This window comes from Ascaphus truei, chromosome 8, assembly GCF_040206685.1.
Source record: "Ascaphus truei isolate aAscTru1 chromosome 8, aAscTru1.hap1, whole genome shotgun sequence".
Lineage (NCBI taxonomy): Eukaryota > Metazoa > Chordata > Amphibia > Anura > Ascaphidae > Ascaphus > Ascaphus truei.
Window position 1 is genome coordinate 40,623,695 of NC_134490.1, and position 16,688 is coordinate 40,640,382.

Consider the following 16,688-nt stretch of genomic DNA (forward strand, 5'->3'; position numbering starts at 1 on the left):
AGGTCAAGTGTTCGCATCTCCCCAGTGTGTTAAGTGAGGGTGCCTGGGGATGCAACTGTAAAGAGTACAGACAAGCAGCGAGGGTTATATGTGTATAACATCTTCTGTTTCAGTATATCTGCCATTCCTGGGGAAGAACCATGGGGGGTTACAAAAGCTTGTAACTCATCAGTTATCTGCGGGTCCCATAAAAGTTATCACACAACCTAATATTTCTCCCTCCTTTGTCATTTTAAATCCTGCATTACTCACAAAATTATCCTCCTTACTTTTAAGGTTATACACTCTTCTGCCCCTCCTTATATCTCAGCTCTGATTTCTCGTTATACACTTGCCCGACTTTTGCATTCTGCTCGAGGATGTCTTCTGTCTACCCCTATTGTATGTAAAGCTGTCTCCAGCATAAAACGTCTCTTACTCACTGCTCCACACCTCTCAATATCCAACTAGCACCATCTCTATCCCCCTTTAAGACCCATCTTAAAACACAATACTTTAACGAGGCATATGGGTAGCTTTGTGGCTGATACTATACACCTCATACATTGATCTTGACTCCTTGCAGGCGCACTTACCAAACTTACACCATCCTACTGTCTTTGTATGTTCACATTCTACTTACCACTTAGATTGTAAGCTCTGCGGAGTAGGGACTCCTTTTTCCTAATGTTACTTTTATGTCTCACTGTAAAAGGGGAGGGGATAAGGCTGCACTCCACAAAAAGAAATGAAATAATGCATACAATTTACCGGTGCTGCTGGTTCAAGGAAGTACCTGCCATAAAATCCAAAGTACACTGCGGAAAAGAAGGGATCCAGCGCTCCACGGATTTCTGAATAAGAAAATTTATTGTGCCACACAACGTTTCGACCTTATGGTCTTTATCAAGTCACTTGATAAAGACCATAAGGTCGAAACGTTGTGTGGCACAATAAATTTTCTTATTCAGAAATCCGTGGAGCGCTGGATCCCTTCTTTTCCTCAGTGTACTTTTATGTCTCAAGCACTTATTCCCATTATCTGTTATTTTATTATGTCACGTGTGTTACTGCTTTGAAGCGCTATGTATATGGATGGCGCTACATAAATAAAGATATATAGTACATACATTTTAATAGATGTCAGTGTGTATATGAGTTTGCACTATCGTGTGTGGCTTTGTAAGTGCAAGCGTGTGTTTGTGTGCATATAGGAATACAAGAGTGTATGGGTTTCTAAGTGCATGTGCGTGGGGCTCTGAGTTCATCCACATACTCATAGACAGTACCAGTAAACTCTATAGTCGTGATGGTGGAGACTGGAGTTGACAAAATGTTTGACCAAACCACCTGTACTCTGAGCTTTCTCACACCGCGTGAATTCACAGGGCCCCATGTGTATGCTGTGTGAGTTGATGACCTTGTCTTCTCCAGTCTCAACTATCATGACTGCAAAGTTCAATAGACCCATTGGGTCACCCGTCTACATTGCAAATGGTTGGGATGTTTTAAACACAATCTGATCTTTGATGCGTTCACAAATATAACGCAGCTGCCATTCACAATGTACATCGTTCCAATTCTGCATGCCTTGGCGCTTTGAGTTTATCGTACCACAGTCCTCATTGTTACTCCAGTTATCCGGTTGTTTTGTTTCCCAAAATCTAAAGAGAAAAATAAATAAATAAAATGGATTTGAATGCTTTGCCATATACAGTATATTTACTATTCCACAAGGGACCTTTCCAAGGGCAGAAGACAACGTGAGGCCTTTTCAAGTCAATGGGACATAAGCCGCCTGAGTTGCCCTTTGTGTATTAAATTGTGTCACATGCTTTATGTAGTCATTTATTTCCTTTGCTAAGGTAAACTTGGCTAAACTGAGTAAAAGAACTACATAAAACAGTGCTATTTTTAATGCAAAAAAAAATTATGGAAATACAGAGGCCCTGCATTACTCATGCTTGGAAGGAATAGATGGATGTCTAAAACATGTTTAAACCACATTTAAATATGGTCTCTGAAACTTCCTCTACAAGTTGAGTTTGGGGCAGTAGAAGCTTTGATTGATGCGTTCTATGTCCAATAACTACACTGTCATTTACATATATTTAAATGTCAGATCCAAAGCGATGATCTTGTTTTTATTTTTTAAAGGGAAATGCATGGCCGGTGCCACCACTAGGCAACTTAGGCGGTCAACTAGGGCGCCACATTGCAGGAGACAGTAGTGGGAGAAGAGGACAGAGGAGGAGTACGGCGGGCGGCATTAGAGGAGGAGTACAGTGGGAGTGGAGCAGGGCTTCAGGAGGAGGTCAGGCGGTGGGAAAAGAAGACGGAGGATGGCGGTAGCAGAGTAGGACGGCACAGGAGGACGCCGGGGAGGAGTGCGCCCCAGCAGTTCCACCTGGAAGTCTTCACTGACTTCCTGTGTCTGCCGCTACTCCTCCCCAGCCGTCGTCCTGTGCTGCCCTGCTCCGCCCTCCTCAGTCCTCTTCTCCCACTGCCACCTGACGTCCTCCTCCTCTGCTGCCCTGCTCCGCTCCTGCCATTCTCCTCTGTCCTCTTCTCCCACAGCCACCCACTGTCTTCCTCATCTGTTACCTTACTCCACCGAAGCCAGGTAGGTGAGAGGAGGAGGAAGACAAGAAGGAGGAGGGGTGAGCGAAGATGAGAAGGAGAAAGAGGGGGAGAGAAGACGAGAAGGAGGAGGGGTGAGAGGAGACGAGAAGGAAGGGGTGCTGCATATTCTTGGTTCGCCTAGTGTGCTGAATATCCTTGCTCCTGCTCTTTGGGGCAGGGGCTCACTATGTCTGCAAAGTTCAACGTACCTCGCTGCATACATTGTTCATGCAATATAACAAACAAGTATTAATATTAACTCTCTCTAGAGCAGTTTATAGCATGTATTATTATTTTTTGACTTGATTTTAATCAAAAGTAATTTTGATGTTTTATACTACTAGCTACTAAAAGTCCGGTGGACAGCCAAAAACATTTTGTAAACAATTTCCCAATCGAGTTGGCTACCTTAAACTAAACCGTGATAAAAGCAAAATTTGACTTCATTTGTTTCTCTGGATATTAAATACCATTTGCATTTCTTCTTGGCCTCTGTATGAGGAGTGTTTGTCAATCACATGTTTCCTTTACCCTCAGCTCACCCTGTCCTTATCAGAGAACAAATAAAGATAAGAGGAAAATGTGGACCTTAGCAAAAATCAAACCCCTCCCAGGTCTCACCTCACCATGTTTTTCAAACTAGCTTTAAATAATGGTTATAAAATGCTTATGGGTGTCAGACTCCTTAAAAGTCACTGCCCTTAGTACACTTTGTTTCTAGGAGGGCCTGTCCCACTAAAAATTTTGCAGCCATTCGTACACTATGGTCCAAAGATGAACTGCCCCTTAAACATGTCACTGTCATTAGTACACTTTGATCGTTGGAGGAATTTATTCCTTAATGTGTCATTGCTATTAGTACATTTTGGTCATAGGAGGGACTTATTCCTTAAAAATTATTGATATAACCGGTATGTCATCAGTGTTTGATCGTTTTCTATTACACAAAAAACAATTGGTGGCACTCAACACTCTTAAGTGAATGTGCAACGTAGTGATAATAAGGTAAATCAATATCTCAAACAATCCAGGGGGAGCATATGGGGAAAAGAAAACAAATGGTACACAAATAAGTGCAGACGTAATGAATTTTACAGAATGTGTCTTGGCTCATATGATTAATCTACTCACAGGACGTCAGCAAATCAAAGGCAGTTGGCAAATTGGGTTGCCACCCATATAGATCGTGGTAGTCAGGACCCCTCTTTAAACACTCCGTCAGCAATACACATGTTATATGCAAGATGAGAGAGAAGACTACATAGTGCGATCAATATGGTAAATAAATCTTTATAAAACGAAGGTTTAAAAATGCGCACTTACAATAAGTCAATTAAAATCATGCATGTATCACACAAATGGTGAAAAATGGAGGTTTGCCGAACTGCTCACCGCCTCCCTTGGGTATTCGGCTGGCTCCCACTGCTCGGTGACTGAAATCAGAACTCCCCTCCTTGCGCCCGTCCGGAAGGATGACGTCACGGCTGCAGGGCTGGTGTGCTACGGATCGCCTCCAAGTCCAAAATTGGTCCACTCAACGCGTTTCGCCCAGCTAGCAAGAGCTGTTCTCGGCTTCGTCAGGAGTATGTGTAATGGTATACAGATGGCTCTTTTATACCCTTTGCATGTACTCAATTAAACATTCAATTAAACAGTCAATTAAACAACCTAATCAACTCTTATTGCACTCGGGATAGGTCTGGATACAAACATAGGACATATTATATCCTTAAAAATTGATTTACATAACTTTACATGAGATATAATCAATATATTTAACATACTGTATGGAGGAACGTAATGTGTTGATTACTGTCCCCGGAAATAAAGAATTATTTCACTAAGCTAAGGTGATGACTTCACTCATCCTTTACCAGATGTAACCGATCAATGATATTTCATAACTGACAATTCCCAATAAGGGGATTGCATTGTATTGGATTTAAATCAGGAGTGATTACCCTCTGTTGGATGTGTTGCCTGAAATAGTAAGGATGAGATAATAACAAATAGATAGTCTCACAAAGATAATTCTATGATAATAAATAAATCTTTGTTTATGGTTTTGAACCCTACAAAACTGTAAGGAATCCGCTCCGCAGTTTACTGGTTGCCTTACCTTGCAGATTTGCAGTCCTGGAGCAGCTCTCCTGATGTTTGCTGCAGCCTGGATTCACTCACCAAAGCAATACACACTCCCTCTGGTATCTATTGCAGCTGTGCAGCCTATCACTGCAACCTAGACTTGCATTCACTCATTGGAGCAGTACCTTCACACCCCCCTACGGGGATTGGCCCGCTGGCCTTTAAGTACTGTCTTCCCATAATGCTCCCTGCCAAGCATAGTCCTTACTGGATGTCACCGTCGTTCTGCCACAAGCCCTCGCTTGTTCTCCTATGCTGATACCAGGTTCCGTCCTGCGTCCTTCAGCTTCCTTCAAGCCGCTTGTTCTCCTATGCTGATACCAGGTTCCGCCCTGCGTCCTTCAGCTCCCTTCAAGCCCGCTTGTTCTCCTATGCTGATACGGAGGTTCCGCCCTGCGTCCTTCAGCTTCCTTCAAGCTCCCGCTTGTTCTTCTGTGCTGAAGCGGAGGTTCCGTCCTGCGTCCTTCAGCTTCCTGTTCTCCTGTGCTGAAGCAGAGGTTTCGTCCCTGCGTCCTTCAGCCTCCTGGATTCCTGCACTGAAGCGGAGGTTTCGCCCCTGCGTCCTTCAGTCTCCTGGATTCCTGCACTGAAGCGGAGGTTTCCCTGTGTATCTACAGCTTCCTGGTTCCTGGGGCCTACTCTTTCCCTAATCTAGAGAGGCCGTGTCCTGGTTCCTGCGCTGCTACAGAGGATTCCCTAGCCCGCTCAGGACTCTTGCGCTGTAGCACTGGTTTAACCGTGCAGCTAGGCGGTGTGTAAATCTGGTCTGTCTTCCACCTCCTGAGACCAGTACCATGGGCCATGGTCGCCGCACGCGCAGAGGTCAACCCCGCGCTCCTAAGCTGAAGCGGGGCTCTCCTGACTACATGTTGCCGAACTATTGCTTGAACAATGTTTATCCTGATGTCTCCTGTCCTGACCCTGGCTTGTACAACGACGACGCTGTCTTCTCCTATCCTGATCCTGCGATATATGACAACGAACTGCGCAATCCGGATCAGTCTGCGCGGTCTAAGGTCGGTGCTTTTACAACCCCACCTCAGCCTCGCGGTCCGACCCAGGTTTGTGGCGAGCACAACCGTGACAAAAACTATATATATATCCGATGCTATTTCATTGGATGTTTTCATATATGAAATTCCCTATTACACTACATATAGGATAAGTCCCTTATATCATTATCATAGTATGTCACGATGATGACACGATTCACCAATTTAAAATATAATTGTATAATTGTATAATTACTTTCCACAATCTATGTCGCCCATCAGGGGGACTGCATTGTATTATATCATACATTATTCCTCTCTTTTGGATGCGTAGCATCAAATACACTGTGTGAATGTTCCTCCATATGTTAAATATATTGATTATATCTCATGTAAAGTTATGTAAATCAATTTTTTAAGGATATAATATGTCCTATGTTTGTATCCAGACCTATCCCGAGTGCAATAAGAGTTGATTAGGTTGTTTAATTGACTGTTTAATTGAATGTTTAAGTGAGTACATGCAAAGGGTATAAAAGAGCCATCTGTATACCATTACACACACTCCTGACGAAGCCGAGAACAGCTCTTGCTAGCTGGGCGAAACGCGTTGAGTGGACCAATTTTGGACTTGGAGGTGATCCGTAGCACACCAGCCCTGCAGCCGTGACGTCATCCTTCCGGACGGGCGCAAGGAGGGAAGTTCTGATTTCAGTCACCGAGCAGTGGGAGCCAGCCGAATACCCAAGGGAGGCGGTGAGCAGTTCGGCAAACCTCCATTTTTCACCATTTGTGTGATACATGCATGATTTTAATTGACTTATTGTAAGTGCGCATTTTTAAACCTTCGTTTTATAAAGATTTATTTACCATATTGATCGCACTATGTAGTCTTCTCTCTCATCTTGCATATAACACGTGTATTGCTGACGGAGTGTTTAAAGAGGGGTCCTGACTACCACGATCTATATGGGTGGCAACCCAATTTGCCAACTGCCTTTGATATGCTGACGTCCTGTGAGTAGATTAATCATATGAGCCAAGACACATTCTGTAAAATTCATTGAATTCATTACGTCTGCACTTATTTGTGTACCATTTGTTTTCTTTTCCCCATATGCTCCCCCTGGATTGTTTGAGATATTGCTTTAACCGTTGGAACCCGTGAAACAGGTCCCACCAGGAGGTTTTTGAGCTGGGTGTAAAAACACTATCTTTTTCATCATCTTAACACTTGTATTTTCATTTTAATTTTATCACATTTTCTTTTAAGTTGTTCACGCCTTTATCACTTTTTTCACAATAATAAGGTAAATCAAAACATAATATGTGATTAAAGTGATATTTGATAAATAATAAATATATGTACGCCTCTACTCGACCCTTCTTTAGATTGTTCCACAAGTCTTCTCCAAACAAAAGCCTCCAAAAAATGAGGGGAGCAGTGGCTGTACCAAATGACAGAAAACAGAAAACAGAAAACTACATAGAGCAGTATAGTTGTGACATAAGTGAAAAAAATTGATAGTGGTGCTCCAAAGTTCCTACTAACACTTTGGACATTAAATTAGACATTTCCGGGGCGCACGCGTGACGTCAGAGCGGATTCACGTGTACTGAGTGATTTCCGTGCATCCCGCTCAGTATACTTCACTATAGCCTCTGATCGGCACCTCTTATTCACCCCCAAGTCAAGGCTGCAGGCAGGGGAGCAGCTTCAGATGTCCATCAAGAAGGACAGGAAGACGTAGACCCCGGATACATCCCAATTCCGCCAAGGACAGCCAGAGAAGGCTGCTAATAATTTTTTTAAAAGATGGCGCACGGGAGCGCATGGCATCGGGATCAGATCGGGAGGAAGAGATAAAAAGCTGAGAGAGAGGGTGACACATCAGACAGAGGCACAGAGGTGAGACTGCGGAGAAGGAGAGATGCACAGCAGAGGGAGACACAGCAATTACTAAGCTGGACCTGCAGAGTATGTTGAAAGAAATGCAATCTGTGTTCCAGTCAGCTCAAGACAGAGCAGTATTGGAATTTAAAGCAGAAATGTCCTCACTTGCTAAAAGAACCACAGAGCTGGAAAACAAGATGGACGTTACCTCACAAAACCAGGTAAATACTGATGATGAGGTCCACGACTCAACGAAGAGATAAGAACCATGAGAGATGGTATGGATGACCTGGAGAACAGGGAACGCAGGCAGAACGTACTAATTCAGCACATTCCAGAGACGGTGTCCGCGGATTCCTTGCAACCGTATCTCAAAAGACTCTTCTTGTCAATTGACCCCCAACTACAAGATAGTGAACTGTTGATGGACAGAGCTCACAGAGCATTGGGTCCGAGATTTAATGAGCCCAGAAGAAGTAGAGATGTGGTGCTGAGGGTGCACCAATACGCAACTAAGGAAAAGATTATAAAGAGGTTCAGAAAAAGAGGTTCAATCGAATTCGAAAATGCCCCCATTCACATCTTCCAGGATGATTATAGAAAGATGAAGAGGACTATGACCGGTGACAGCGATACTCCATGAAAAAGGGATTCACTATCGGTGGGCCTTCCCGTTCCGCCTAATAGCTAGCCATGGAGGAAGGCAGGCTTTGCTCCGCTATCCTGAGGAATCAACATCTTTCCTGTCAACACTAGGACTGAACCCAAAGGACAGATCGGGTCAGCAGCGAGGATCTCAAGGTGACAACACAGAGGATGAGCGACTGGCCGAGGGGGCGATGGACCAAGGAGGAAAGACCCAGGACCGGCTGCGCACTTGAGAGGGCTATGCTAAGTCCCCTTATTGTTCAATAAATTTTGAAAGATTCAATTTTAATCTGCGGTGGACTTTCTGATCGACGAGTCTGCATTCCATGGCGGTCCAAAGAAATCTATGTTGAAACTGTAGTCTTGTTTTATTTTTCTCTGTTTCCCTCTGTGTCCCTTATGTCCCATTGTAGGTACGGCTCTGCCTGTGAGTTGGGGTCAGCTGCCCATTGCGTGGGTGATAGCTCATTTCTGCAGAGGGGAGAAGCCCCCTCGTGGTTTGTTTACAGTTAATACCTGCACGAAGAAGGGGAGAGAATTGACTCAGGGACCAGGCGGTGGGTGAGTGGGCCTTGGCCCAAAGAGTTTGAAGGGATGGATTATTTGGGGGTTTGCGCACCACACTAGGATTCGGGTAACAGAAAGGACATTAAGTTCCACTAAGGACAAGAGCAGCCCACTGCTCGAGAATCAATGTTAACAGTTATTGAATGTTTAAAAGAAAACTACAAAGTGTGACGTATGTTTTTTTTCCCCCAGGGTGTTTACCCCCTTTATTTCTAATTATGTGATATTATGAAACGTTTTATATGCTCATATTTGCAATGTTGGTAAGAATTGATTTCCCTATTAATCTCCGACACCTTAAACAAGTTATGACGAAGGTGCGATCAGGAGGTTGAGAGTAATTAGGGGCGGGGTGGAAGGGAGGCCTGCATGCCCAATGCCAGGATGCCCCCAGTAGTGCCATATGCCCGCCAGGCCAAGCCACGTAGGGACTGGCCACAAAACTGGGATGAGTGACTGGGTACACTCATCTTTCCTTACAATTTAATCTTTGTTTTTCTCCAAGTTCCCAATATGGGAAAGTCCCCCTCCCTATTTTTTCTTCCCTTGTCTACCACCACCATCCACATTTTTAGAGCACAACTTTCGCAAGAGTTAGAGAGGCATGAAATCGGGAATGACTAGTCCAACGCCATTGAAGTTAGTGTCTATGAATGTTAAGGGTCTGAATACTAATGGTAAGCGTAGACTGACCCTAAAAGAATTTAGGAAACTGAAAGCAGATATTGTTTTTCTGCAAAAGACACACTTTGGAACTCAGGAGCCCCCAAACACGTTTAGCGGAACATACCTGTAGCATTCTACTCGTCTTTCTCCAGCAAAAAAAAAGGGAGTCATAATCCTCTTAAAATATGACATAAAGTTCCAGACATTGGAGGTTAAAGAGACCAAGAAGGGAGGTCCCTGGTTCTTTCAGGCCTACGGATCATACTAGTAAATGTCTATGCACCTAACGAGGGGCAATTTAATTTTTTAAGGAAAACATTGGAATCTATGGGAGATAGCCGAGAATATTCATTGATCTTGGGAGGCGTCTTTAATATGGGCCCGGATATTGATAAATCTACACATCCAGGGCAATCACATTCTGCAATGACATATAGTGTTTCAAAGAAATTCAAAACGCTAATTAAAGAATTTGGTTTACTTGATGCCTGGAGTCATTCACATAAAGGGCAGAGATATTATTCTTTTTACTCGCCTCCACACGATTCGTACTCAAGTATCGATAAAGTATTTGTAACCCCCAATATCCTGGAAGTATTGGTTCACTCAGATTTAAGGCCTATTATTACGTGGTCGGATCATGCTCCAGTTGAGATTATGTTTGATCCGCCATTTGCCAGGATTCAATCATTCCTTTGGCAGATGAATTATTCGTTACTAAATCACCCGGAGATTAGCTCAGAAATTGGAGACTCACTTAAAAACGACTTCCAAATTAATAATGGATCAGTAGAATCGACAGCAATATTATGGATTAGAGCAGCGGTGCGCAAAGTGGGGGGCGCAACCCCCAGGGGGGGCGGGAGATTGTGCTGGGGATGGCGCGGGCAGTTGCAGAGGCCCCGCGCTCGTCCCCCAGGCATTTAAATTAAATGCTGGGGGATCGCGTGAGGCCCCTGCAACTGTTTACTTACCGTGATTCAGCCGTCTCTGGAAAAGCAGCTGACAGCAACATCCATTTTGGAGCCAATTCTGACACTCACACACAAAGAAGAGACCGAGGAGTCCTCAGTTGGTGCATGGGCAGGTCCCATAACATGCTTTATTTTATCAGACAAATTGTAAGTGTGCATTTGTCTTGTCCATGAGATATTAAAACTTTGTTTATCTGATTTTATACAAGGATCAGGCGCTTCTTTTCTCTTTTTCTCTAATATATATATATATATATATATATATATATATATATAAATATATATATATATATATATATATATAGTGCTAAGATTACAAAAAAAGAATTACAAGAACATACAGTTACAATAAATGCAGAACAGGTTTTTTTTTAAATAAAAGGATAAAATAATCAGAAATCCCTATACAGAACGTTATCATACAGTATGTCATAGGTTGCCCCCAGACAAGTCACTGGCGTAAAAATATGACAAATTCACATGTTTGATCCCAAACACACCTCTGACTTCTGATTTCATAACTCTCGGGCAAGACATATATATCATTCTTCTCCCATTGAAAACCACATAAGCCCACCCCTATTGTAAATCAGCTGCTAGGTTGGTGGATTTACTCCAGAGGGGAAAATACATTTCTAATAAGACATTTAAAATCTTGACTCAATTTCTAAACACTCATAATTTAATTTCCCCAATACTTAAGACATACGTTATGTCAATAGATTCAGGCGAATTTGTCGAATGTCACAAGACTAATTATGACGACTTGCTCCTAAATTTGAGTGACAAAGGGATATCTGTCCCTGGCTAACTTCTAGACCAAGTGTCCGGCCTTATTGCATGTGCCTACTTGCAATGATTACAGATATCTGTACGTTCTATTTTAGAGTAGAGGTTATCACCGGATGTTCTCATTTTTAATAAACTCACTCTTTTGTGGAATACTTTCTTAGCCACTCCCCCTGAACCTTGCAGAACCCTCCAGAGAATGCTTTGAAAGTACCATTAAACAGTGTCCTGTTTACGTTGGTGAGCCATAATTTAATCTCATCTCTAGCAAAACAGATGCCCATATCTATAGATTCTTTCAGTCCCATACAACACATCTTGTACTTTTAGTCGGCCATAAGTGATAACCCACCAATTAAGCACTCTTTGAAGATTTGCACTGGCCCAGGAAGAGTCTTGACCTTTCATTAACATAATGTATTGTATTTTTAAAACAAACGGTAACCACACTAACCCCTGAAGCACCAGATTGATAAAAAATACTTAATATATCATGATAATATCATGACAGTCTCAAATGTTCTTACTTTGGAATGACTTCTGAACCATCTACCCATTTCCAGGATCCTTCACTATTGGTGTCTGAACATCCGAGCCAATGGGTTTTCTCTAGAATTCGTTCTGTGATAAATTTCTGTTGAGGGAAAAAGTAATTACAGGTTTATTCACAAAGTTGCTGTAGCCACATGCATGCAGGAGCAAAGTGACCTAATAATAGTGATGTGTTTAATGTCTTAGAAGCTGAACTTACTTCCCCCCATCGTAACTTGAATCACCTGTTCATTCGAGTCGTTTATTACTACCAGTTTTGCTCCCATTTCTTCACACTTCACTCTACTTCTCTCCCATGTTTCTTCCACAGTAGAGAAGAAATAACAGCTCCCTCCTTCTGTGCTCCATCCCCGAGGACAGTTCAGGCACCGGATACCTGAAAAAAGTGACATTTCTAATAATAATAAATTATGTGACTATCCATAATATATAAAAACCAAAAGAACATCCACAATATATGCATGCTTTTGGGACCATACTGACCTAATGAAAGTAAAATGTTTATTGGGTTAAAGAATCATTCCCATGGAGGACCAAAGATTTGATGATAGTAGGCTTCCAAAACTAATTTATTTGTTAGCAGAAGGACGTAGAGGGGCAAACAAGCGTTAGCAGATGAAAGTCTTCACAGGGACATGTTCAATGGGTTAAAGGAGCAGTGTCACATAGGACAAAAGTGACTAAATACAGTGACATGTTTAAGGATCAGTCCCACAAAGGACAAACGTGACTTAATGACATTGAAGTGAAGTAAAGATTTTAATCCCATGTAGTAGCAAAGTGACCTAATGACAGTGATATGTTTGGGTTAAAGGTCAGTTCCATGTAGGAAACATTAAACATTTAGTCTCACCTTGGTCTTCCTCCCTTTGGCACTGCGCTTCGTCCAGCTTCAGAATTTCCCCAAGAAAATAGCTGTAGGTCTTAGTAACCTCTTCCAGCTTCTCACGCAGGCCTGAGATCTCTCTTTGCTGCTCTGCCGCTTTCTGCCAACTAAGACTCAGCTCCTTGATTTGGTTATCATTACGGTAAGAGCAAAGGAGGAGGCGGGTGTGAGAGTCATTGGCCTGAGCAGAGAAGTTGGAAAGAACTTGGCCCAGGAAACTGAGGTTGGATGAGCAGAGTTCAGCTTCCAGGGACCTCTGGTGCAGGTGACGGGAGCTCAGCAAGGCTGTGACATAATGAGTGGTATTCAGTGTGACAAGAGTGACAAAAGCTGTTTCTCCCACCGTGAAGCTGACAGACAGAATGCACCTCTTACCAAGTCCTCCCTTCCCACTGCAGAGTGACACAAACTTAAGGGTTCTATGTATCATTAAGTCTGTTCTTCTCTCTACAAGCTGCCACAGTGACGCAGAAGAGACTTATGTATCATTAAATCTGTCCCCACCAACACAGGATGACACAGTGACACAGACAGAAGGGACTTATGATCTTCTGAGTCTGTCTTTCTGATTATAGAGTGATATTGAAGGGACCTATAACCTTCTGTGCCTGTTTCTCTCTCCCTCCCTCCCCGCCCTCCCACTCACCGTGGGCTGTCAAAGCTGTGGTTACGATGATGAGTAGCACACAGGACACCCCCAAGACCCTGAGCAGAGGGATCTGCAGCGACCGAGGTGCAGGTGTAATCCCTGGAGATGAGACTGAAAGCAGAACCAGCATCATCTGCTTACTGTTCCCCCATTAAACACACATTATCCTGTACTAATAAAGGCTTAAATTCTCAATACACATACAGAATCCTGCAGTATACATACCAGCTACATCTGCACACACAGCATCCTATACAAATTTCAACTTCATCTCTGCACACACAAAATGTTATACTAACCCCAGATACCTCTGTACACACAGCATCATATACGAACTCTGCTCTTTCTACACACACAGCATCCTGTTCTTATTCTGCTCTCTGCACACACAGAATTCTATACTAACCCCATCTCTCTCTCTGCACACACAGCATCCAATACTAACCTCATCTCTCTCTGCACACACAGAATTCTATACTAACCCCATCTCTCTCTCTGCACACACAGCATCCAATACTAACCTCATCTCTCTCTGCACACACAGAATTCTATACTAACCCCATCTCTCTCTCTGCACACACAGCATCCAATACTAACCTCATCTCTCTCTGCACACACAGAATTCTATACTAACCCCATCTCTCTCTCTGCACACACAGCATCCAATACTAACCTCATCTCTCTCTACACACACAGAATTCTATACTAACCCCATCTCTCTCTGCACACACAGAATTCTATACTAACCCCATCTCTCTCTCTGCACACACAGCATCCAATACTAACCTCATCTCTCTCTGCACACACAATTCTATACTAACCCCAGCTCTCTCTGCACACACAGCATCCAATACTAACCTCATCTCTCTCTGCACACACAATGCTATACTAACCCCAGCTCTCTCTGCACACCTAGCATCCTATACAAAGCCACCTCTCTCTCTCTCTGCACACAGAGCATTCTATACCAACCCCAACTCTCTCTACACAGACAGCATCCCACAGTATACGAACTCAGGCTCCAATCCCTCATGTGACCCTCAGGTACCTGTTGTTCTGATCGAGGGTCCTTGTCCTGTTTTAAAATTCTTTGGCTTTTGCGGGAACCTTATCTCTGCATACGTGATTTCTGAGTCCATTGCACTGAGACGCACCTAGGGGAAAAGAGCGACAGACAGAAGGGGAACCCACACAAGTACTGGAAACATCATAGACATGCTCCAATGAACACCAACTTCCTCTTTTAAAATTTGAGTGTTTTGCTAGTCATTAATAGTGTGATTAAACTGTTAATCTGTCCCTTGCCTTATAGTGTGCGCTCTCTTTTCCCCTCTATATCTCCCACTCTGGACTGGTTGTCCAATTTGAGAGCTGCCAGAACCTTGTGTCTCTTACCTATTGCTATACAAGTATCCCCATCTATAGGCAATATAATATATGCTATTGTCCTTACACTTTACACACACCCTTCAATCACTATCTGTTTCACTGTGTATACTTACTTGGCACTTTTCCAAGTCTTATTCACTAGTGTGTATGTGTACTGTATATATATATATGTGTGTGTGTGTGTAGCCATGCCATCTGTGGCTACTAGTTTACTTCCCTGCTGGCAGTAAGCCCTGGTATAAGCAGGCATTGCCAGTAGTTGATATGGGGGTTTCCCCCTCCTTGGTGCTGCACTTGAGTAACAGCGGGAAGCGGTGACATCAGGCCTGGGCATTACCAATCATGAGTCACACACACACAATGGAACGGAACAGGGGGTAATGCAGAAACAGACCATCTCCCTCACTCAGTGTGCGGTGTTCGTGATTACTCAAACCGGTCTCCTCTGAAGTGGATAGTATCACCACCTTCTGAGATCTCAGACAACCTCTGTCCTTCGACACGAGTTTTTCTATATGATGGTCAATGCTATAGCTGTATGTCCACCCTGAAAAAACTACTTAAATCCAAGTTCTTATTACCGTTCTTATACCATCATGGAGAAGTGTTCCCAACGTTCTAGTCCAGCCCGCCTCCCTCTGTAGCAGTCTCCTAATCCTATTGCCCCCTGTTGCAGTGAGAACGCAATGATATACGTAGGTTTGTCTTGTGGTAGTGGAAAACCAAAAATACTGATTGGCCAAATCTTAGTAAAGCCCTGCTCAGGGCTTCTGTTTGTTGAATTTGTATATGCTGAAGATAAGCTCTTTGTGTTTGTTCCGCCTTTTCTTTGATGCTGAATAAAAAGGCTTTATGTCCACACTTCCACAGTTTGAATAAAGGCTTTTTATTCAGCATCAAAGAAAAGGCGGAACAAACACAAAGAGCTTATCTTCAGCACATACAAATTCAACAAACAGAAGTCCTGAGCAGGGCTTTGACCTTTTACAGAAAGGGGTACCCCAGCCCACGAGTCACAGAAATACTGTACTGTAGCAACAACAAATGTCCACAGTATCATAGACCTGTGTGAAAGGCTTCTTTCACCTCGGAGACCCAGCATGTATATCTCCCTGTTTCAGACAGGAACAAGTGGAAGTTCAGGGCTCTTAAAGCCCACTAATGGGACAGCTGGGATCTGCTTAATAAGCTAATAAATCCAGGAATGGGAAGAAGGGGAGGGGTACTTTAACTTTAACACCATCTAGCTACGCATTTTATTACTATTTGTATATTCATACACTATTCTATGTGTGGTTATGTATTCACTTTATGTGGTATATTTATTTTTAATTTTTTTTTCTTTTTTGCTGACTTCTGTTCTGGAGTTATTGTATACCCACCCTCTAAGTGGTCTAGTGACATCACACAGATCTATACTATCTGACCAGTCGGCTTTTAGTTAATCACCCCTCCAGATTTAGCATCATTAGCCTGCATCTTCCCAGGTCTATTGATTTATTGATAATAGGATTTCCATAGGCGGGATGGGCCTCCTAGTCTGGAGTTATACATAGGGGATTTTCTAAGCGAGTTAGCCCACATTAAGGTGGAGTATTGTTACTATCTTCCTATAACTGAGGAAGATTCTATTGGTTTGCTAACAGGGGCTGGTCCTGGACTGTTTACACCATGCCCCTCTATACAAATATGTTTCAACTTTCATATGTGATTAAAAGCTTTTTTAATTATATCAACCATATCACCTTACTAGCCGATCTGAGTGCATTCAAGGAGGAATCTTTCGTTTGTTTGTTCACCATCTGCTTAATAAGCCCAGCCTGCTCACCAGCTGGGACTAACCAGATCACAGCTGGGCCCCAGAGCTACACATACGTTTCCCATGCATAATATAGGGCCAGTGAATCTAGCCTGTCACCCCACCCCCTCCCTCCGC

The 16,688-nt window shown here is 43.1% G+C and overlaps 1 protein-coding gene across 3 annotated transcripts; it reads right to left on the reverse strand.

The window, feature by feature from the left end:
* Window positions 1-953: 953 nt before the first annotated feature.
* Window positions 954-14,900, reverse strand: LOC142500922 (uncharacterized). Of its 3 annotated transcripts, none has more exons than XM_075610197.1 (6): window positions 14,412-14,900; window positions 13,361-13,462; window positions 12,682-12,999; window positions 12,053-12,222; window positions 11,804-11,910; window positions 954-1,643 (listed from the first exon to the last, which is right to left on the reverse strand). In XM_075610197.1, exons 1-6 carry the CDS (start codon window positions 14,500-14,502, stop codon window positions 1,463-1,465), a joined length of 969 nt encoding a protein of 322 aa, XP_075466312.1. In that variant the 5' UTR covers window positions 14,503-14,900; the 3' UTR covers window positions 954-1,462. The 3 variants fall into 3 exon arrangements, with proteins under 3 accessions (XP_075466312.1, XP_075466313.1, XP_075466311.1); XM_075610198.1 differs by having other exon boundaries at window positions 12,053-12,204; window positions 13,361-13,474; XM_075610196.1 differs by having other exon boundaries at window positions 13,361-13,474.
* Between the last annotated feature and the right edge of the window lie 1,788 nt (window positions 14,901-16,688).